We start from the raw sequence: 20,594 nt of genomic DNA, 5'->3' as shown, positions 1-20,594 counted from the left end.
TTTGACCGGTAGTGTACATGGAACTTGCCAGGCAGTATATTAACTATCTGCTATCTAACTAACTGCCCAATGTTTACTGACTTGATTATTTACATCATTCTTAGCTAAGTGGTATAGTCGTGCGATTCAATGGCTATCTACTCCGATTTCAGAGCACTCTCGCGAAGAATAACTGATGAATATACGAACGCTCAACACCCGTTGAATACGCCGGTGTCAGTAAACATCAGCAAAAAAAGCGTAATTAAATTGTTGCCAGCAGCACAGTTACAGTCACCAACACACTGGCTAGGGCAAGTAAAATGGTCAGTGAGGTGTTCTCTCATTCGTGTCTGGAAGTAGCTAGCCAACGTTAGCCAGTTAGCTTGGGTGCTTGACTGCCGTTGAACGCTCGGTTCAACCCTACTCCTCGGCCAGAGCGTCCAGTGTGCGCTCTTAACTCTGACAACGCTCTGGATTTACGAACGCCCAGAGCGCACTCTGGCACCCCAGATTGAATTTACGAACACACCCGAAATTGTAAAATGTTTAGCTAGTCATTTGTTAAGCTAACAAGCTAGGAAGAGGTTGCATAGCAACAGCATCAACTACCGGTAGACAGGCGAAGCTCTAGTACGCTCAACTGGAAGGATATCGTTCGTTTCCAGTATACTAAAATGAACTAATAGTATATAGTATGTAGTATATACTCATTAAGTATGTAGTAAACAATATGTTAGTATGGGTATTCGAACACAACAATACCCCCTTTTCCATAGTGCCTCCATACCTTTCCTCAATCTTCAGCTTCAGGCCTCCCTTCTGGTTGGTCAGGTTGGCCAGGTTAGGGAGCCCAGTGGGACTCTTTCCCTGGGCCAGGGGGCTCTCGCTGCCCCCCACCGCCATGGGGGAGGCCCCATCCCGATCTCTGACCACTGGGGCTGGGGACACACTGAGGGGCATCTCCTCTGGGACGTGCCCAGTCTGGTGCTCCCCAAGCGGGGTGAGAGAGGCTGGGAGATCGGGGGTCTTGGAGCTGAGGACACGGAGGTCTGGACGTCTGGGCTCCAGTTTGGGATTGATCTGCTCTGGTTTCACGGTTTCTGGTTTCACTTCTGGTTTAGCGTCCATTTTTTGGTGGATCACGAGGGGGCTCTTGGCTTTGGGGATGGAGTCGTGAATGTCGGTGACGAGCTGCCCGATGAGGCGTTTCTCATATTGCTGCTTGTTGGCCAGCGGCAGGATCTCCAGGCGCACCAGAGGGGAACACATGGCCTGACGGAACACTTCCTGGGACCTGTGGGTGTGAGGAAGTAACATCATCAATGTCCGTCTCTGGAGGACATGACTGAAGGTTGAGAATACTGCTATATCAGACTTGATTGTACGGTTTTCCACTACGTATTTATGGAAATGTGTTGGAAGATCACACTCACTCTCGTAGTAGTTACTAGTACACCAAGCACAGAGCTTCCATTGGTATCAACACCAGTACAAACTCAAGCTTACTAAGTTCTCATTCAACACCCGTATTGACTAGCGGTCACAGACTAGACCCTCAAGAGTCAATTCACTAGAGACAAGTAGTCTTTAGACAAGTAATCTATAGTAGTAGTCACTAGTAGCAACTCCTTATCCAGAACCAGGGCAGCAGTGTCAGACCTATTGTCAAGCCTCTTCTGGGCTATACTATCAGATCTAACAAGGTCCACCTCTTTTACTGGGCATTTCATTAAGGTAGGGTATTAGACAATCCTCCTTGATGCCCACCAATTCTCTCTCTTTTTACTGTTTGTTTCTCTCTTATCTTTCTCACTCACTAGCCCTCACAGCTACTGTCCCACTCCTTTTGAAGTCTAACCAATGCTGTGATAGTCATAAATGAACCTATTCCCGACAACAGTGAAGCGAGACAATGAGTGTTTCTCGCTTTCGTTTTCTCTCTCACACGCTTTTGTTGCTGTGGAGATGTGGTGTGAGATAAATCCAGGAATAGGGAGGATTTGTAAGAGCAGGGATTAAGAAGGGCTCCTAATAAAAGGGGAAATAAAAGGGAAACTGAGTGACAGACCGGCCTCACACTGGTAGATTTGTGATAGTGTAGGGCAGGCTTGCATCCAAAATGACACAGGATGCGTCTCAAATGGCAACCTATTCCCTACTTTTGACCAGGGACTTATAGGTCAAAAGGAGTGCACTATAAAGGGAATACGGAGACGTTTGAGACTCATCCTGCGATAGCGTAGAGCCGAGGTACGTACTGGGCAAATGTCTTGTCCATTAGCTTGGTGCCGCTAATCTGAACGATGCACTCATCCTCCCGGAATATGCCCTCTCTCTTGGAGCGACTGTTCGCCTCGATACTTTTAATGTGCTGGCCCAGGGTCCTGAGAACGGGTGATAAACACAGTCTGAACACACACACAAACAGCCTTCAATGTATGGGTAGAGAACGTGTAAGAGAGCGCGTGAAAGTGAGTGAGTTACAGTGAGTGAGTGAAAGTACGTGTGTGTGTGTGTTTGTGTTCCTCACCGTCCACTCAGCGAGGAGCAGTAGGGGACGACGTGGATCCCCAGCGGTCCCTGTTCTCCAGAGAGTTCCACTGTCTCGGTCAGGGGGCTGAAAAGACAAAACGCACGGTCAGAGATAGTTTGTGTTCGTCAATCTCACTCACACACAAAAACGGTAACAGGAACACAGATACCTACAAATAGGAACACACACAGTAATACATTCACCCACATCACTTTTCTAGAGTACGTTCAGTCTTTACATTTACAAGCTTTTACTGGCACTTGTGAGACGAACACACACACACACACACACACACACACACACACACACACACACACACACACACACACACCGGGGTTAAAGCAACAACAAATAAATACATCTCTCTCTGGGGGCAAGTTAACCTCCCCTTTCATGTAAAAAAGTAATGACCATAGTGCTTCTAGGGAAAGAGGATTATTTTGTATATGCATTTAACTGCAAGTTTGACCAATTCCAATCCCCTTGTTTAAGGGGGTCCGGTGTCCTTCGAGATCATTTTTATGAAGAAGGACTGAGAAGCTCAGTTCTGGTGACTTTTTAAAAAGGACATTCTACTTCCAAATGAATAAAAATGTAATTATACTGACACCATCTAAAATATCATTTCCACCTCGAGAAATTAGCCCACTAACATATTGGTAAGAATTATGTAAAAATGTGTGCAGTTTTAGTTGAGCGTTGCGGTGGTGGTGAGCATTAGACTATTTAATTCCCTTCATCTGAACATCGGTGTCCGCAACAATCATGCATGTCAGTTCAGCATACAAAGCGTAACAAAGAAAATATATATATATTTTTTTTGTTCGTAGAACAGACATGCTTCTGTATTAGGCTGGCATCTCCAAACCAGCCCACCACCAAACACCCAAGAGATTTTTTATTGCGGATCTCAACAAACAACCTCTCCAGAATCCATATGATGGATATGCGTCGCAGTGACTGAGAACTTTAACCCTTGGAAAACAGAGACAGAGTCACTCTCTCTCCCCCCTTCCCTCGCTCTCTGAGAGAGACAGTGGTTGAGTGAACAAGGTCAAGGTGAATTAACTGGCATTTACATGGTCCAGCTGCGCTTATGCAAGCGTGTGAAACCTGCCCTGACAGGTTGTGTAAGTGTGATGCTGGAGCGTGGTGGAGCGGAGAGGTGTGTGATGCTAGGTTTAGCTGCTTGCCTTTCGAACATGATTGGTTTCAGGCCACAGGGTATGCTGCCCTTCGACCTAGCGTGTGTCCCAAATGGCACCCTATTCTATATATAGTGCACTACTTTTGACAAGAGCCCCATGACTTTGTTCAAAAGTGGTGTACTATAGAGGGAATATGGTATCATTTGGGACGCATTCCAAGACTGTTTACACACCCCCTCTACTGTAACAAATCTTTCTCGCGTACACACGCCAGGCTGCCATTAGACCCTAGTAGACAGAGGGGAAGGATTCCCACAGAGAATGTGCATAGATTTACCAACACACCACTGAGCAGGGGAATGGAGCTAATAACTAGATCTGGCTGGCCACATATTTACACACATACACACTCAAATGTGCACCGAAAGACCTTGTATGCCCAGTTGAGAACCGGGATACTGCCACTGGCAATTGAAGTATGTAGGTCCAATGCCATTGATGAAGAAAAGCGGCTATGTACAGTCCGCAATTTAGGGAAGAAGAATGAACGGGATGGAGAATGAATGGTACTTTTATTTTATTGTACTTTATGATGATGATTTAAGAGTAACTAGGATGAAATGCAACAACAGAAACCATAGCAATTGTGGATTAGTGGTTAAGACAAACTTGAATGGCTATTTAGAAAAATAAGTGTTTCTGGGTGCAAATGTTATTTCCAAAGCTTAGAAGATAAGACGAGGGTTTTTACGTTTTAAGTTTAAATGATTTTCATTTCTCTAGGAATGCTTCCTGAACACTTCTACATTAATGTGGATGCTACCATGATTACGGATAATCCTGAATGAATCGTGAATTATTATGTATGAGAACGTTACAGAGGGACAAAGATACCCCCGCGAGATGCTAATCTCTCACCATTACCAGTACCAGGGGATGCGAATCTCTCACCATTACCAGTACCAGGGGATGCGAATCTCCCACCATTACCAGTACCAGGGGATGCGAATCTCCCGCCATTACCAGTACCAGGGGGGGTTAACCTCCCGCCATTACCAGTACCAGGGGGGGTTAACCTCCCGCCATTACCAGTACCAGGGGAGGTTAACCTCCCGCCATTACCAGTACCAGGGGAGGTTAACCTCCCGCCATTACCAGTACCAGGGGAGGTTACCCTCCCGCCATTACCAGTACCAGGGGAGGTTACCCTCCCGCCATTACCAGTACCAGGGGAGGTACCCTCCCGCCATTACCAGTACCAGGGGAGGTACCCTCCCGCCATTACCAGTACCAGGGGAGGTACCCTCCCGCCATTAGCAGTACCAGGGGAGGTTAACCTCCCGCCATTACCAGTACCAGGGGAGGTTAACCTCCCGCCATTACCAGTACCAGGGGAGGTTAACCTCCCGCCATTACCAGTACCAGGGGAGGTTAACCTCCCGCCATTACCAGTACCAGGGGAGATTAACTTCTCACCATTACCAGTACCAGGGGAGGTTAAAACCTTTTTTTGCGGGTATGACCTTGGTTCCTCTGTAACTTTCTCACTCCTCATTATTCACAATTTTTTAAATTGAACCTTTATTTATCTAGGCAAGTCAGTTAAGAAAAAAAATCTTATTTACAATAACGGCCTACCCCGGCCAAACCCGGACGACGCTGCGCCGCCCTATGGGACTCCCAATCACAGCCGGATGTGATACAGTCGAACCAGGGATTGCAGTGACGCCTCTTGCACCTGAAGTGACTCCTCTTGCACTGAGATGCAGTGCCTTAGACCCCTGCGCCACTCGGGAGCCCAATTAATTCATGATCATCTGTAATCATGGTAGCATCCACATTAACGTAGAAGTGTTTAGAAACATATTCTATTCTTATTTACAATAAAAGTGACTACAAAATGACAATACCAAATACCAAACGTATGACTATTTTAATACACATAAGGGAACTTGTCCAAATACTTTTGGTTCTGTAAAATTGGGGGACCACGTACAAAAAGTGCTATAATTTCTAAACAGTTCACACAATATGGATGAAAATACCCTCAAATTAAAGCTGAAAGCCTGCACTTAAGTCGCAATCATTGTATCATTTCAAATCCAAATACAGTGAGTGCGGTTACATGCACACAATAATACAATTATTATGGATATATTAATGTAATAGTTTAAAATGTTTACATGCTTTGCAAGAATAATAATTTCTCTAATAATCCTGTTAACATCTGAAATGAGGCTACTGATCGGACTTAAATGCAGAAAATCAACAATCAAAATAAAAGTTCTACCACGGCGACCATGTTATTTTTGCGAAGCCTATTAGGAGTTTGGACATATAAAGTTTGTATGTGAAAATTATAACGTTTTCTACATTTTCTTTTTATGTGAACTCACACTTGCGAATAAGAGGGAGGCTTGCTCTACCGGTGCTGGCACATGACCAGATCAAACACACTGCTGCAACGCTGAATAAGCTGTTTACATGTCCTAATCATTGAATAGATTGCTCAGAAAACCGGGTGTTTTAATCGGTGTATGCTTACTTGGGTTTTGAACTTTCAAGATAAGCAGAGTAGTGTTTACATGACTATTGCCATACTCAGCCTACTGCCATAATCAGTTTAACATGGAATTATTAGCGTGCATGTAAACATACTCATTGTCTTATAGGACCATGTGGGATGGGCACCCTGAAGAGGGATGCCACTACAATAAAAATAAAATCCAATCAAATCATGCATCCGCAAACACAACTACTTTCCCTCTCTCTCTTGCGCACACACACACACACACACACCAGGAATGACCTGCTGGCTGGCTGCCTGTCCTGCTCATTAGGGTAGTGTAATTAGTTGTGGTTCTGGGGGTCTGCTACAAACACAGGAGAACTGACTGTCACTCATACACACAGACAGGAGAGAGGGAGGGAGAGGGGGGGAAGCAAGGTGGAGAAAGAGGGAGAGAGAGAAAAGGAGAACAGGAGCCTGATTAGAGTGGTTATGCGTCACAGAAAAAGGGAGAGAGGGGTAGAGAGAAAGAGGGGGGAGAGAGAGGAATGAGCATCAGGTAAGTCAGCAAATGAGGAATAAAAGGATGAAAGGGAGGGCGGGGGAAAATGAGATGCAAGCAAATCAACCTGAATGAGCAAGGTAATCAACTGCCTATCAATAACATAGGACCATGTGTTAGTGGAGAGCAGAAAGGACATGGTAGACACACACACACACACACACACTAGAGAAACACAGATGCACACACTCGCCCTCTCCCTCCCCTTAGCATCCACTTCAGATCCATTTGCTGTTTCCTGAGAGCTACACTAAGGCCAACAAATGAGCTTAAAAGGTAGGTGTGGCAAGGTGGAACAATGGAGGAAAGAAGGGTGTGTGTGTTTGTGTGCGCACGTTAGAGACAGACAGACAGACAGACAGACAGACAGACAGACAGACAGACAGACAGACAGACAGACAGACAGACAGACAGACAGACAGACAGACAGACAGAAAGCATGCATGTGTGCGTGAATTGTAAGCAATTGTGCATTTAGACGACTGTAATTTTAATAAGGTAGGTAGGGGAATATTTCTCATTTTAAGGTACATGCACCACTAGTATGGATGCATGCTTGTATGCATTCAATTTAGGTAAGGCTGTGTGAGTGTGTGTTCGCCTGAATGTACAATGAACATAACTGGATGTGTGAGTATGTGTGAATGTCATTTGATAGAGGTTGTGCACAGTACAATCCAGTACTGTATGTATGCAGTGTGCGTGTGTGTGTGTGTGAGTGAGTGAGTGAGTGAGTGAGTGAGTGAGTGAGTGAGTGAGTGAGTGAGTGAGTGAGTGAGAGAGAGACCCGAGCGGAGGTTAAAAATAATAGTGTGACAGAGGAGTCCTCTCTCTCTCAAATGATGCCAGCCATGCAGGTAATAAACCTGACCCATTCCACCCAGATACAACCGGTACTCAATTCTAACATGTCCTGGACTTCCCACAGTGACCGTTTTCCCTTCTGTCCCTTCTCAAAACAACCCTTCCCTAGTCATTATACCGCACACACTAATGACTACCATAATGATCCTCATACATTAGTCATGTCCCTGAGCTCTATACACACACGGGCACACGTGTGCAAACTCCCGCACATGCGCAAATGCACACACGCACACGTGAATACGCATACAAGCTGCGCTTTCCCCTGATCTTATCTATGGGAACTCTATCACTATCAAAGGCCGTGCTCTCTCAGTATCGGGTTGTGATGTCCTTGTTCATCTCTGGTTGACAGCCACAGCTCAGTGCTTTGGAGATAAACTGGTGGAAGAGAGACACAAACTCATCACTGTCATTTATTATATTTCTCTATTCCTCTGTTCTGTCCTTTTTCTTTATGGGGAAGTTCATAGATAAAGTACACCTGCATTCCTGGGTCAGACACACACACACACCCTCTCCGCACCAAATCTACATTCATAAAAACAAACGCTGGCACAAACAAGCTCATCAGAGGAAGCCAGAGCTTGTTAGCGCCAGGCTGTAATACATGCATGCTATGCTCCTCTCCCTTTTTAGCATCCCGTGCATACACAAACAAACACATCCACTCTGAGGTGGTGGAGGGAGGGAGGGAGGGAGGGAGGGAAAGAGGGAGAGGAGAATAAGATGGAACAACCACTCTTTTCTGACTAGTCGTAGATCAACTTTGGTCTGAAGAATCTCCTCACTAACAAACTTGCTTTCCTTTTGCCATATAAATGGCAAATTATTGGTGATAAACGAAGCCAATTGCTGGTGTTGAAAGTGTTTTCACTGCTAGTAAGATAGGTGAGTTCTCTCCATTTACAAAGTACAGTTCTTTAAACTCTATACGCATCGAATCCATTCTTAAATCGTAACGAAAATACTGGAGCACACTGACAATATACTGGTCATGGTTTACTGTATATCAGTTTAGGGTGTGCATCCTGGCTCCTGGGACTGTGACAACTACAGGAAATGGAGACACACACACACACACACACACACACACACACACACACACACACACAGTCACACGCCACAGGGAGTCACATGACCACTGATAGACTGGGATATTATGGTCCCTTGGGGCACTAGCCATGGGCGGCACTAACAGACAGCAGCGGTTGCCATGGAGAGACACACACCCCCGCCTAGCCAGGTCTCTACTAATTCAGCTTGCAGAGTGAAGTCTCTGGGAGGCTACTGGGCAGGAGTCAAAGGTATAGTGGAACTCTCTCTCGCACACACACACGGCCAAGGCAGTTTAATCTGGTCACAGCAGGAGAACAAAGAACGGAGGCATTTGTAATCACTCTCAATGTTGTCAATCCAGCCCAGAGAGTGAGCGAGCAAGAGAGAGAGAGAGCGAGCAAGAGAGAGAGCGAGCGAGCGAGCAAGAGAGCGAGCGAGCAGCGAGCAAGAGAGAGAGCGAGCGAGCAAGAGAGAGAGCGAGCGAGCGAGCAAGAGAGAGCGCGAGCGAGCAAGAGAGAGAGCGAGCGAGCGAGCAAGAGAGAGCGAGCGAGCAAGAGGAGCGAGCGAGCAAGAGAGAAAGCGAGCAAGAGAAGCGACGAGCGAGCAAGAGAGCGAGCGAGCAAGAGAAAGCGGCGAGCAAGAGAGAAAGCGAGCGAGCAAGAGAGAAAGCGAGCGAAGCAAGAGAGAGAGCGAGCGAGCAAGAGAGAAGCGGCGAGCGAAGCAAGAGAGAGGCGGCGAGCAAGAAAGCGCGAGCAAGAGAGAAGCGAGCGGCGAGCAAGAAAGCGAGCGGCGAGCAAGAAAGCGGCGAGCAAGCAAGAGAAAGCGAGCGAGCGAGCAAGAGAGAAAGCGACGGCGAGCAAGAGAGAGCAGCGAGAAACGAGCGAAAGCGAGCAAGAAAGCGAGCGAGCAAGAGAGAGAGCGAGCGAGCAAGAGAGAGAGCGAGCGAGCAAGAGAGAGAAAGCGAGCAAGAGAGAGAGAGAGCGAGCAAGAGAGAGAGAGAGCGAGCAAGAGAGAGAGCGAGCGAAAGCAAGAGAGAGAGCGAGCGAGCAAGAGAGAGACGAGCGAGCAAGAGAGAGAAAGCGAGCGAGCAAGAGAGAGAGCGAGCGAGCAAGAGAGAAGCGAGCGAGCAAGAGAAGAGCGAAGCGGCAAGAAAGCGAGCGAGCAAGAGAAAGCGAGCGAGCAAGAAGAAAGCGAGCGAGCAAAGAGAAAGCGAGCGAGCAAGAGAGAGAGCGAGCGAGCAAGAGAGAGAGCGAGCAAGAGAGAGAGCGAGCGAGCAAGAGAGAGAGCGAGCGAGCAAGAGAGAGAGCGAGCGAGCAAGAGAGAGAGCGAGCGAGCAAGAGAGAGCGAGAGCGAGCGAGCAAGAGAGAGCGAGCGGCGAGCAAGAGAAGAGCGAGCGAGCAAGAGAAAGCGAGCGAAGCAAGAGAGAGAAAGCGAGCGAGCAAGAGAGAGCGACGCGAGCAAGAGAGAAGCGAGCGAGCAAGAGAGAGAGCGAGCGAGCAAGAGAGAGAGCGAGCGAGCAAGAGAGAGAGAGAGCGAGCAAGAGAGAGAGAGAGCGAGCAAGAGAGAGAGAGAGCGAGCAAGAGAGAGAGAGAGCGAGCAAGAGAGAGAGCGAGCGAGCAAGAGAGAGAGCGAGCGAGCAAGAGAGAGCAGCGAGCAAGAGAGAAGCGAGCGAGCAAGAGAGGAGAAGCGAGCAAGAGAGAGAGAGAGCGAGCAAGAGAGAGAGAGAGCGAGCAAGAGAGAGAGAGCGCGAGCAAGAGAGAGAGCGAGCGAGCAAGAGAGAGAGAGCGAGCAAGAGAGAGAGAGCGCGAGCAAGAGAGAGAGAGCGAGCAAGAGAGAGAGAGCGAGCAAGAGAGAGAGAGCGAGCGAGCAAGAGAGAGAGAGAGAGCGAGCGAGCAAGAGAGAGAGAGAGAGAGAGAGCGAGCAAGAGAGAGCGAGCGAGCGAGCAAGAGAGAGAGCGAGCAAGAGAAAGCGGCGAAGAGAGAAAGCGGCGAGCAAGAGAGAAGCGGCGAAAGCAAGAGAGAAAGCGAAAGCGAGCAAGAGAGAAGCGAGCGAGCAAGAGAGAGCGGCGAGCAAGAGAAAGCGAGCGAGCAAGAGAGAAAGCGAGCGAAGCAAGAGAGAAAGCGAGCGAGCGAGCAAGAGAGGCGAGCGAGCAAGAGAGAAGCGGCGAGCAAGAGAGAGAGAGAGCGGCGAGCAAGAGAGAGAGCGGCGAGCAAGAGAGAGAGCGGCGAGCAAGAGAGAAAGCGAGCGAGCAAGAGAGAGAGCGAGCAAGAGAGAGAAAGCGAGCGAAGCAAGAGAGAGAGCGAGCGAGCAAGAGAGAGAGAGAGCGAGCGAGCAAGAGAGAGCGGCGAGCAAGAGAGAGAGAGCGAGCAAGAGAGGGGCGAGCAAGAGAGGGAGCGAGCAAGAGAGGCGAGCGAGCAAGAGAGAGAGAGCGAGCAAGAGAGAGAGAGAGAGAGCGAGCGAGCAAGAGAGAGCGGCGGCGAGCAAGAGAGAGAGCGACGACGAGCAAGAGAAGCGAGCGAGCCAGAGAGAGAGCGCGAGCAAGAGAGAGCGAGCGAGCGAGAGCGAGCAAGAGAGAGCAGCGAGCAAGAGAGAGAGCGAGCGAGCAAGAGAGAGAGCGAGCGAGCAAGAGAGCGAGAGAGAGAGCGAGCGAAAGCAGAGAGAGAGAGCAAGAGAGAGAGCGAGCGAGCAAGAGAGAGAGAGCGAGCGAGAGAGCGAGCGAGCGAGAGAGCGAGCGAGCCAGAGAGAGAGCGAGCAAGAGAGAGAGCGAGCAAGAGAGAGAGCGAGCAAGAGAGAGAGCGGCAAGAGAGAGAGCGAGCAAGAGAGAGAGCGAGCAAGAGAGAGAGAGCGAGCAAGAGAGAGAGAGCGAGCGAGCAAGAGAGAGAGAGAGAAGCGACGAGCAAGAGAGAGAGAAAGCGAGCAAGAGAGAGAGAGAGCGAGCGAGCAAGAGAGAGACGAGCAAGAGAGAAGCGAGCGAGCAAGAGAAAGCGAGCGAGCAAGAGAGAGCGCAGCAAGAGAGAGAAGCGAGCGAGCAAGAGAGAAGCGAGCGAGCAAGAGAGAAAGCGGCGAGCAAGAGAGAGAAGCAGCGAGCAAGAGAGCGAGCGAGCAAGAGAGAGCAGCGAGCAAGAGAGAGAGCGAGCAAGAGAGAGAGCGAGCAAGAGAGAGAGCGAGCAAGAGAGAGAGAGAGCGAGCAAGAGAGAAGCGAAGCAAGAGAGAGCGAGCAAGAGAGAGAGCGGCGAAGCAAGAGAGAAAGCGAGCGAGCAAGAGAGAGCGAGCGGCGAGCAAGAGAGAAAGCGAGCGAGCAAGAGAGAGAGCGGCGAGCAAGAGAGCGAGCGAGCGAGCAAGAGAAAGCGGCGAGCAAGAGAGAGCGCGGCGAGCAAGAGAGAGCAGCGGCGAGCAAGAGAAAGCGGCGAGCAAGAGAAAGCGGCGAGCAAGCGAAAGCGAGCGAGCGACAGCCAGCGAAGAAGAAGAAAACAAGAGAAAGCGAGCGAGCAAGAGAGAGAGAGCGAGCAAGAGAGAAGAGCGAGCGAGAGAGAGAGCGACGCGAAGCAGAGAGAGCGAGCAAGAGAGAGAGCGAGCAAGAGAGAGAGCGAGCAAGAGAGAGCGAGCAAGAGAGAGAGCGAGCAAGAGAGAGAGCGAGCAAGAGAGAGAAGCGAGCAAGAGAGAGAGCGAAAGCAAGAGAGAGAGCGAGCAAGAGAGAGAGCGAGCAAGAGAGAGCGAGCAAGAGAGAGAGCGGCGAGCAAGAGAGCGAGCGGCGAGCAAGAGAGACGAGCGAGCAAGAGAGAGCGAGCGAGCAAGAGAGAGAGAGCGAGCGAGCAAGAGAGAGAGCGAGCGAGCAAGAGAAGCGAGCGAGCAAGAGAGAGCGAGCGAGCAAGAGAGAGAGCGAGCGAGCAAGAGAGAGAGAGCGAGCAAGAGAGAGAGAGCGAGCGAGCAAGAGAGAGAAGCGGCGAGCAAGAGAGAAAGCGGCGAAGCAAGAGAGAGCGAGCAAGAGACGGCGAGCGAAGCAAGAGAGAGAGGCGAGCAAGAGAAAGCGGCGAGCAAGAGAAAGCGAGCGAGCAGAAAGCGAAAGCGAAAGCAAGCAAAGCGAGCAAGAGAGAAGCGAAGCAAGAGAGCGAAAGCGCAAGAGAGAGAGCGAGAAAGCAAGAGAGAAAGCGAGCAAGAGAGAGAGCGAGCAAGAGAGAGAGCGAGCGAGCAAGAGAGAGAAAGCGGCGAGCAAGAGAGAGAGAGAAAGCGGCGAGCAAGAGAGAGAGAGAGCGACGGCAAGAGAGAAGCGAGCGAGCAAGAGAGAGAGAAGCGAAGCAAGAGAGAGAAGCGAGCAAGAGAGAGAGCGAGCAAGAGAGGAGCGAGCAAGAGAGAGAAGCGAGCAAGAGAGAGCGAGCAAGAGAGAGAGCGAGCGAGCAAGAGAGCAGCGAGCAAGCAGAAAGCGAGCAAGCAGCGAGCGAGAAAGCAGAGAGAGCGAGCGAGCAAGAGAGAAGCGAGCGAGCAAGAGAGAGCGAGCAAGAGAGAAAGCGAGCGAGCAAGAGAGAGAGCGAGCGGCGAGCAAGAGAGAGAGCGGCGAGCAAGAGAGAGCGAGCGAGCGAGAGAGAGAGCGAGCGAGCAAGAGAGCGAGCGAGCGAGCAAGAGAGCGAGCGAGCAAGAGAGAGAGCGAGCGAGCAAGAGAGAGAGCGAGCGAGCAAGAGAGGAAGCGAGCGAGCAAGAGAGCGAAGAGAAAGCGAGCGAGCAAGCGAGCGAAGAGAGAGAGCAAGAGAGAAAGCGAGCGAGCAAGAGAGAGAAAGCGAGCGAGAGAGAGCGAGCGAGAAGCGAGAAACGAGCGAAGCCGGAAAGAGAGAGCGAGCAAGAGAGAGAGCGAGCAAGAGAGAGAGCGAGCAAGAGAGAGAGCGAGCAAGAGAGAGAGCGAGCAAGAGAGAGAGCGAGCAAGAGAGAGAGCGAGCAAGAGAGAGAGAGAGCGAGCGAGCAAGAGAGAGAGAGAGCGAGCGAGCAAGAGAGAGAGAGAGCGAGCGAGCAAGAGAGAGAGAGCGAGCGAGCAAGAGAGAGCGAGCGAGCAAGAGAGAGCGAGCGAGCAAGAGAGAGCGCAAGAGAGAGAGCGAGCAAGAGAGAGAGCGAGCAAGAGAGAGAGCGAGCAAGAGAGAGAGCGAGCAAGAGAGAGAGCGAGCAAGAGAGAGAGCGAGCGAAAGCGAGCAAGAGAGCGAGCGAAGCGAGCAAAGCAAAGCGAGCGAGCAAGCGAGCGAAAGCAAAGACGGCGAGCGAGCAAGAGAGAGCAGCGAGCGAAGCAAGAGAGAGCGAGCGAGCAAGAGAGAGAGCGAGCGAGCGAGCAAGAGAGAGAGCGAGCGAGCAAGAGAGAGAGCGAGCGAGCGAGCAAGAGAGAGAGCGAGCGAGCAAGAGAGAGAGCGAGCGAGCAAGAGAGAGAGCGAGCGAGCAAGAGAGAGCGAGCGATGCACACACATAAGCGACTAGTAGTTACAGATATGCAAACACAAACATGCTTATGAAAAAAAAAGAACAGCACACAAACAAACCTTGTAAACATATCAACCCATGCAAACATGTGAATATGTAGTTGTGTGTACACAGACACACACCCCCTACTTGAGTGTGACCCGGCTCATTTTGGCTGTAGTGGGGATGTCAAGCCTCAGTCGGTCTTTGGGTTCTCCTCTGTGGGTCAGTGCATGGCTGTCATCCTGTGTATATATACACACACACACACACACACACACACACACACACACACACACACACACACACACACACACACACACACACACACACACACACACACACACACACACACACACACACAAACAAACATACATACATAGTTAGCCAAGTCTACTGTTGGTATCTCAGTCCCTCACTCTCCACTCGTCCACTAACAAGGACACCAACCAATCAAACAATATCTTCAGTTGATATCAATCCCCGAGACCTTCAGACAAGACAATGGCCAGATGGACCTGGGTTCCAACCTCATCCGTGAGTGTCCCTCTCTCCTCCGTCAACTCAATCTGTTCTTCTTTGTTTTGCTCTCCTTCCATATCGCTCAGGAGAGAGAGGCTCATTTTAAGTCATGCATGCTAGCGCCACACCAGCAGCCCCGGGGTGAAAAAAAAATATATATATTTTTTTAAACGGCGCAATCAGTGTTGACGGACGAGGAAGAAAGAAGAATGGGGGGAAAAAAACGCAATACAAAAAGGAGGTTCCCAATTACGACCTTCTGCCCAGTCACTTTCATTGTGTCACCAACCTCCTCCATTGTCTCAACCCCCTCGTACTGACACATACAGGGGGGCCTCCCACTTACCCCTCCCCCGATCCCTTGGCCAGCCAGGATCCTCGGTCCAACCCCTGCTTCTCCTCTCCTAAATACACATCTCCACGACACGCGACGCTCCGTGCACAGATAGACAAATAGTGGCCCAGTTATTAGGCCGCTCAGCTGTTATCCACAATGGGCCACATGTTACCATGTCTCCATTGTTATTGTGCATCGCCCCACCTATTCCTCCATCTCCTCCATTAAGAGTTCTGCTATATTCACACGGCCCAGGGGAAAAGAGAAAAACAGAGAAAGAAGGGGAGAGGGCGAGTGAGAGAGGAGGGGGAGAGAGAGGACAACAGGCTAAAATGGGGTTTAACCCTATACACTCATCTGAATTGGTCTATATGGATCGGGGTAAATTTAAATGTTTCTTACAGAAGAAATATGCATAAGCATGGTAGCAATTGAAAGGGGACGTGTTGGAGATTATGGGAAAAGTATTAGACCAAAGTTGAGGACACAAAAGTTCACCTGACAAGACTGAATCCAAACATTACACTGTTGATTTTATGTGCATTTTACATTCTGTACTTTTTGCCACATTTGTTGATAACTAAATGTGAAAATACTCTGGATACATTCAGTAACATAAGAATATTCTTGTTAAATGTGGGGTAGGTGCAACATTAGACAAGACATTTTGAAGGGTTTGAGTGAGAGGACTAAGTGGTGTCTCCAAGTGGCTACACACCTCTCTGAAGTGTGCACAGTTCCTAAGTTATTTCAATACACTTTTATGACTCAAAGAAGAGTCAACAATACGTATTATTTATTAAAAGGTGTTGCTCTCCTAGCTGTGCTGTTGAGGAACTAGAGCAAGCACACTTGCAGTTGTTTCGTCTGGAACAGAAACCCACCATCCCAGCCATAACACAATTACTGTTGTTGTTTACACAATCCAAAAACCGCCCATTTTAAATAGCAATCTGGGTCAGGTGGGCATCATTTGAAAGCTTGTTCAATTGCCAACATGACTAGCTAAATTAAAGAAAATACTACCGTACAGGGTTAGGTTTTCACAAGGCAATTCAGAGAAACAGATCGTTATTGGAGTGCATTCAGGTGAGTGTTCCACAGCTAATTTTCTTAACAATAGACTTAACACAGGCTCATTCTGTTCAGAACAACCCGGGGTATGGCGGCATGTCATCTTGTAACTGTACATCAAACATTGTGATCATAAACGTTGACACATGAGTTTTATGATATGGAAATGTGAAGTGCACATTTGGACTCACGGGAGTTCTCGTCAATAACAGCATTACCCTCACTCATTACCCTCACTCATTACCCTCACTCATTACCCTCACTCAGACAACAAAAAAGTTGGCCACAACTTCTTGTTGTTGCGGTGCTCAAACTGCCTTATTAATTATCTCCCATGATTAGCATCTAATACATTCTAATAAAAACGCACTGACGCTTGGATTTAATAAAGTAAATAATATAATAGTATGCTGCTGTGTTTCTTCTTCATGTGACTGTTTTTTCTCAGGAAAAATTAAGTATTCTGTGGCCAAATACATGCCGGGGCTAGCGAGAACGCACATGACAAATGAGGTGTGTGTGTGTGGTTGTTGTCATACGCATGAGAAATGAGGTGTGAGTGTGTTCTCTGGGAACGCTTCTGTGATCTGCTAAACGTCAGATGTGGTGAGAAATGGTGTGTGTGTCTGTGTCGGGGAGTACTTTCCTGTGACCCTTGACCCCTGTCATATCCATCACAGAATTGCCCCTTACTCATAGCTGAAGCATTACCCCTCTAGGGAAGGGGTCAGGACATACACACACACAACCGTACTACTGATGTGAGCTCCTCTGTACAGTTCTCACTCAACATTACAGGGTATGGGCAGTAATACCACACCAAAACTGCCGCCATTTAAAACTTTCACTACACTCACGCCCGTCGCTCCCCTTTTTCACATGCAGGGGGGAAAATGTTAGTTTCAGTGTTTGGAGGTGAAATATGACCTAGGTCCCAATACAGTGCCTATAGAAAGTCTACATCCCCCTTGAACTTTCTTCACATGTTGCTGTCTTAAAATGTAATCTAAAAGGGGATTCAATTACATTTTTTCCCCTACAGATCTACACAACCTACTCCACATTTTCAAAGTGAAAGAAAGTTGTAGAAAATGTCCCAAATTAAGAGAAAATCTAAAAACTGAAAAATCTGAATTGGATAAGTCTCCACCCTCCTGAGTTAATACTTGGTGGAAGCACCTTGGCAGCCATTACAGCTGTGAATCTTTTGACATGACAACTCTTACGGCAGCATATATACATATATATACACACACTGAACCAAAATATAAATGCAACAATTTCAAAGATTTCACTGAGTTACAGTTCATATGAGGAAATCAGTCAATTTAAATAAATTCATTAGGCACAAAACTATGGATTTCACACGATAGTCACAGATACCTTAAAACAAATGGGCCTCACAAGAGCAACAGGATCTCGTCACAGTATTTTTGTGCCTTCAGATTGCCATTGATAAAATGCAATTGTGTTCGTTGTCCGTAGCTTATGCCTGCCCATACCATAACCCCACAGCCACCATGGGCACTCTGTTCACAACGTTGACATCAGCAAACCGCTCGCTCACACGATGCCATGCACATGGTCTGCGGTTGTGAGGCCAGTTGGACGTACTGCCAAATTCTTTAAAACGACGTTGGAGGCGGCTTATGGTAGAGAAACAAACATTACATTCTCTTGCAATAGCTCTGGTGGACATTCCTGCAGTCAGCATGCCAATTGCACACTCCCTAAAAACTTGTAACATCTGTGGCATTGTAATGTGTGACAATACTGCACTTTTTAGAGTGGCTGTTTATCGTGGCCAGCGCCGGTGTAATGTGCATGCTGTTTAATCAGCTTCTTGATATGCCACACCTGTCAGGTGGATGGATTATCTTGGCAAAGGAGAAATGCTCACTAACAGGGATGTCGACACATTTGTGCTCAATATGAGAGAAATAAGCTTTTTGTGCGTATGGAAGATTTCTGGGATCTTTTATTTCAGCTCATGAAACATGCGACCAACACTTTACATGTTGCGTTTATATTTTCTGTCAAAATTGCTCAAGGTCATTACATTTTGTTGGAAATCAGTGATGGATGGACTGCAATAGTCAAACCTTGACTAGACCACTCAGGAACACTCACCACCTTTTGGAAAGCCAATCTGGTGTGTCTTCGGCATCTACATTTGTGTAATTGCCTCGCTGAAAAATTAAACTAACCCAGGGTTAGGTTTTCAGAAGACTGAGGCAGGTTTTCCTCTAACTTTTTATCTGGGCTTCGCTCCTGTTATATCTATTTTGATGCTGACAAACTCCCCAGTCCCTGTCGATGACAAGCATACTCATAACATGATGCTGCCACCACAATATTTGAAAATGGAGAGGGTTTCACTCTGTTGTGTTGTATTGGATTTTACCTAACCTTGTAGTTTTTAAGTAAGGCCAAAAAGTTACTTTATTTGCCATGTCATGCAGATTTACCTAACAGCCGTGTTGCAAACAGAATGGATGATTTGAAGTGGATTTTCGTTTAACAAAGGCTTCTTTCTTTTGACTTTGTCATACAGGCCAGTAAAATGGGATTAATGCAATGTTGCTGATCCCTTCGTGTTTTCAAGTATTGTGGTGGCAACATCCTGTTATGTGTATGCTTGTCACCAGCAGGGACTGGGGAGTTTGTTAAGATCAAAATAAATATGAAAGGAGCAAAGATCAGATAAAAAGTTATTTTTCTGCGGGACAATTTTACACATTTTTACATGCAAAAGACTTTCCAAGAGGTGCTGAGTGTTCCTGAGCAGTCTAGTCTCAGTCCTGACTTAACTCTGCTTAAAAATCAGAGACAAGGTTTGAATATTGCTGTCCATTAATGATTCCCAACCAAATTGAATGAACTTGAGCAATTTCGACCCAAAAAAATGGATACATGTTGTCCTAAGAGTGGTAGAATATTGTGGACATTGAAATTGGGTTTTTATTTTCGTAATAAGGCTTGCTTCCCACTTATGGCTAGAAAGAAGTTTGTTCAGGCCACTTTTCTCTCTGTAATTGATTATGGTGACTTGTTTATGCATGCAACCTCCTCCGTCTCACAGAGACTGGACTGTTTATCATGCATCCTTGCGCTTTATTACAAATGCCAAGTCACTCACCCACCATTGCACATTGTACCAAATGGTAGGTTGGACCTCACTTTATATGCGCAGAAAGATACATTTGCATGTGTTCATCTACAAAGCCCTTTTGGGTAAACTCCCTCTTTACCTCTGTAGTCTGGGCTCCTTCACTACCAGCAGTTACCATACCCAGTCTGCTAAGTGGTTGCTACTTAAAGTCCCCAGGACATTCACAGTATTAGGCAAGACTGCCTTCTCTTCTTGTGCACCAGACGCATGGAATACTCTACAATCCATGCTTTATCTACATATGTTAGTGCCACTGAATTAATTAAAAATATTGATGGGAGACTCTGTTACAGAGGAGTGTAAATGCTTTTTTTAGGCTGCTGTTGTATTGTTGTATGTTTTAATTATGCAATGTATCTACTGTTGCTGCCTTCTTGGCCAGGTCTCCCCTGAGAAAGAGACTCTGGGTCTCAATGGGCTTTTCCTGGTTAAATAAAGGTTAAAAAAAAGAAGTAAATTATTCACAGCTTAAATGGCTGCCAAAAGGTGCTTCGACCAAGTATTAACTCAGGGCGTGGAGACAAACTTAAATATCATAATTGGATATTTGCAAATGTTTAGAATTTGTACATTTTTCTATAACCGACTTTGAAAATGTGGAGTAGGTCGATTTAAAAACTTTAAGGCAGCAAAATGTGAAGAGAGCTCAAGGGGGTGTAAGACTTTCTTTCTCACGGGCAGTGTTCACTTGTTCACTTCCCTAAAGAAAGCCCACAGGAGTGTGTGTGCATATGTGTTTTTGCATGTGCACGTGTGTGTGCGCCAGTGTGTGTAGACAGCTCCAGGGTGGAAAGGTTTCACCTGAGCCGCCTCGGCAGAGAGGGGGAGCAGGTCCTGCTGCGTTTGATACCTCTATTTGGGGACGAACTGGGATGTTTATTGCTGCACTGACCTTAATTACACAATCTTACTTTCGCCATCCCCTCTTCAGAAAGAGAGGGAGAGAGGGAGGGGAAGAGAAGGGGAGAAACTTAATTGCATACTCCACGCGTCCTCGCCTCCTTCTCAAAGCCCATTGGAGGAGAAGGTCAGATGGGAGGGACCTCTGGCTTTTGCATCCGATGAGTTTTGAGAAGGAGATGAGAGATGACCCGAGGAGTATGCAAGGAAAGAGAATAAAGGAGAAGACGGGTGGGAGGGAATGAGAGGAGAGAGAGCGAGAGAGAGCTGGATCAAAAGGAGGGAAGCAAAGGATGCAGTAGAGGAGTACGGATGGCCTAACGGACATGCACACTTTTAAAAGACTTAGACAGCTGCATATTATCACAATTTTAAAATGTCACCAACAAAATCATAAACAACATGCCTATAGCAAATGCAGCATATAGCAGTCATTTTTCACATGCAAATAGCATTTTTCAGTAGTGCTCAAACCATCCCATTCAATGAGAGCAGCATT

At 47.7% G+C, this 20,594-nt stretch overlaps 1 protein-coding gene across 1 annotated transcript in view; it reads right to left on the bottom strand.

Moving 5' to 3' along the window:
• The window catches only part of LOC106574327 (partitioning defective 3 homolog B), a 241,797-nt gene that overhangs the window by 111,105 nt on the left and 110,098 nt on the right, over window positions 1-20,594 (bottom strand). The window contains exons 6-9 of the mRNA XM_045696696.1: window positions 14,241-14,335; window positions 2,513-2,599; window positions 2,241-2,366; window positions 770-1,276 (exon numbers count right to left, since the gene is read on the bottom strand). Coding sequence (XP_045552652.1) covers window positions 770-1,276; window positions 2,241-2,366; window positions 2,513-2,599; window positions 14,241-14,335 — 815 coding nt within the window. The remainder of the gene's footprint in view (window positions 1-769; window positions 1,277-2,240; window positions 2,367-2,512; window positions 2,600-14,240; window positions 14,336-20,594) is intronic.

This window comes from Salmo salar, chromosome ssa16 (assembly GCF_905237065.1).
Source record: "Salmo salar chromosome ssa16, Ssal_v3.1, whole genome shotgun sequence".
Taxonomy (NCBI): domain Eukaryota; kingdom Metazoa; phylum Chordata; class Actinopteri; order Salmoniformes; family Salmonidae; genus Salmo; species Salmo salar.
This window is presented reverse-complemented; position numbering and strand designations above follow the sequence as displayed.